Genomic DNA, 2,535 nt, shown 5'->3' on the forward strand with positions numbered 1-2,535 from the left:
CTCAGCGAAGCGGGTAATTGACGCTAGTAATAAATATTGTTTCAACTTTGTTATATCACACTCTTTGTGGACATATCGTAACGCACACATACATTTTGTACAAGGACTTACAGAACAAGATTAAGCGGAAACAGCTTTCCAAGAATCGAGAGGAGACAAACTCCTACAGAACTTATAAAAACGAAGCGAGAAAGCCTTGTTTCTCGTCTCGTGGACAATACTATCACAATAACAAAACGTGGCACAATTAAACTGCCTTAATATACGAAAGAATGTGCTAAGAATATGGCTATTTTACAAATATTTTCAAAGAAAATGTTTTCTGCTATTCTTAGTTATTATTTTGAATCACAAATATGATATCATATTAAAATATTTGTTTCGGCCAAAGTAGGCTTTTCTTCCCAATGCTGACAATATAACTGGAATCAGATTGGCCGATGTGAACGCAGCACTCAAGATTTAATGCCACTTCAGGTGCTGCGTCCTATGTCATTTTTCTTACAATATTCATGAAGTCACACATGTGATAATTAAAGCAAGTGACTTTGCTTTTGTAACTTCTTGTTTTAAACATATTAATGCGACAATAAATTAAAAATGAGAAAATCAGATGTGATTGTATTGTGAGGCTGTATGTATTATACAGCGTTAAACAACACAGCAAAATTGCTATCTGACGTTTCCATGTCACGCACAACAGACAAGAATGAACAGGGAAAAACTCAATAACAATAATGTTTTTTAAAAATAAATTTTCTCACAAGAGTATAATATTTTATTTCAATTATTGCAAAATTTATAATTTTATTGAGTTATATTGCGTTTAGTATTTTCTTTTTAACATAAATGAAGGTTGTTCATGTGGTAAAGATTTTTAAGCAAACAGCACAACTTAATTTTTAAATTATGTTAGCATTCACGTATAATCTCAGAATTTAAAACACGAGTTTCTAATTACAACAAGCTTCAGATCTGACTTTTTATTTTCTACCTACTTGCCATGATCTTCCAAAAACACAATTCTAACTACTGAATTTCACAAATTTTCATATGCATACGTTATATTACCAAATGTTCACAACATAGATTTCAGCGAATACTGACAAGAGGAAGCAACATATCAGACATTTCTAAATTCGCATTATGCGATATTAGTGCCAAATTTGAATTAACAGATACATTTAATTATGGCACTTTCTTAAAGCAAGCAGATATAGGCGCATTTTTCTGTTACTCCCGCTTGGATCTTGTTGTTGTTGATATCAGTTCATAATGGTTTTGTTTTCATATTGATCATGAGTTTTGTTTATGTCTATGCTGAAAGACTGATATAATTCAAATTGTTCTTAATTATCAAATAATTTATCAACGATATTTTCAACACAATTAACACAAAATGTGGAAGTTTAATGGTGGTGGCCTCCCCCACCTCCACCACCACTATGTCCTCCTCCATAGTGTTCCTCGTTTCCACCTCTGCGTCCGTGACTTTCGTCTTCATGATAATGACCCTTATGCGCGTGGTTACTTTTGTGACCACTACCATGGTTATGGTGACCTCCATGATCATAATGACCACCTTTACCGTAATGACTTCCTTGGTAACCCTTACTATGGTGTCCCCCTCCATGGGATTTACCACCCTTATCATCATGAAATCCATGATGCTCTCCATATTTCTTATGATGTCCATCATCATGGTGCTCATCGTAATGATGTGAATCCTTCCCAGATTCTTCTTTGTTATACGTATTATGAAAGCCTTTTGTACTGTGTCCTTTACTGTGCCCTCCCTTCTTACCATAATGTGAGCCTTCTGATCCTTTCTTACCTCCGTGATGACCTCCATGGTAAGAACCGCTTTCATGATGACCTTTGCTGTGGCCTCCTTTTGCTCCGTAGTGACTTTGGTGCTGTTCATCTCCGTGATGCCCCTGATGGCCACTTGAATATCCACTTGAAGATTTATGACCTCCATCTCCTCGACTTCCCGATTGTTGGTGGTGGCTTCCTCCATATCCTTCCCCATGACTCCCTCCATAGCCACTATCACCACCTCCTCCACCATAACCACCGCCATATCCTGTAGCTGAAGATTCTAAATCTTTAGCATCAACGTCTGAAGATCTTCGCAAACGACCAAGAAGATCTTTACCCAAGCTAATTGATAGTGCTTGGTGTGCCACTAAACTGATACAAATAATAAAAAATTGTTTTTGTAGCTTCATAATGGCAACATAAATAATTTACGTTGCAACGTAAAGATTAAAAGTAAAATATTGTATCAAATCGCAAATTCATGTCTTTTATAAGCTTCTTGGTTTTCTCTCTTCCGTACTTTTCTTTTAATCGTTGACGTAATACAGTTTCTGTATAGAAGGCGTGTGTTGCAACAGCGAAGAAGTGAAGCATTTATGCATATATATACAATAAGCAGATGAATGACGAATGTGGTTATCATCCGGAACTGTGGTTAGTGTTACGTGCTCAAGTTATGCGGAAGCTTGCGTTATGTTTTCCATATATGGTTTG

General features: G+C 36.1%; 1 protein-coding gene across 1 annotated transcript; it reads right to left on the bottom strand.

The window, feature by feature from the left end:
• Nucleotides 1-839: 839 nt before the first annotated feature.
• LOC145670682 (uncharacterized) lies at nucleotides 840-2,247 on the bottom strand. The gene has a single exon (XM_081739473.1). The coding sequence runs from the start codon at nucleotides 2,229-2,231 to the stop codon at nucleotides 1,410-1,412; it is 822 nt and encodes a 273-aa protein (XP_081595599.1). The 5' UTR covers nucleotides 2,232-2,247; the 3' UTR covers nucleotides 840-1,409.
• Between the last annotated feature and the right edge of the window lie 288 nt (nucleotides 2,248-2,535).

The sequence above is a fragment of the Thermobia domestica genome, chromosome 14, assembly GCF_964235325.1.
Source record: "Thermobia domestica chromosome 14, izTheDome1.hap1.1, whole genome shotgun sequence".
Classification (NCBI taxonomy): Eukaryota; Metazoa; Arthropoda; class Insecta; order Zygentoma; family Lepismatidae; genus Thermobia; species Thermobia domestica.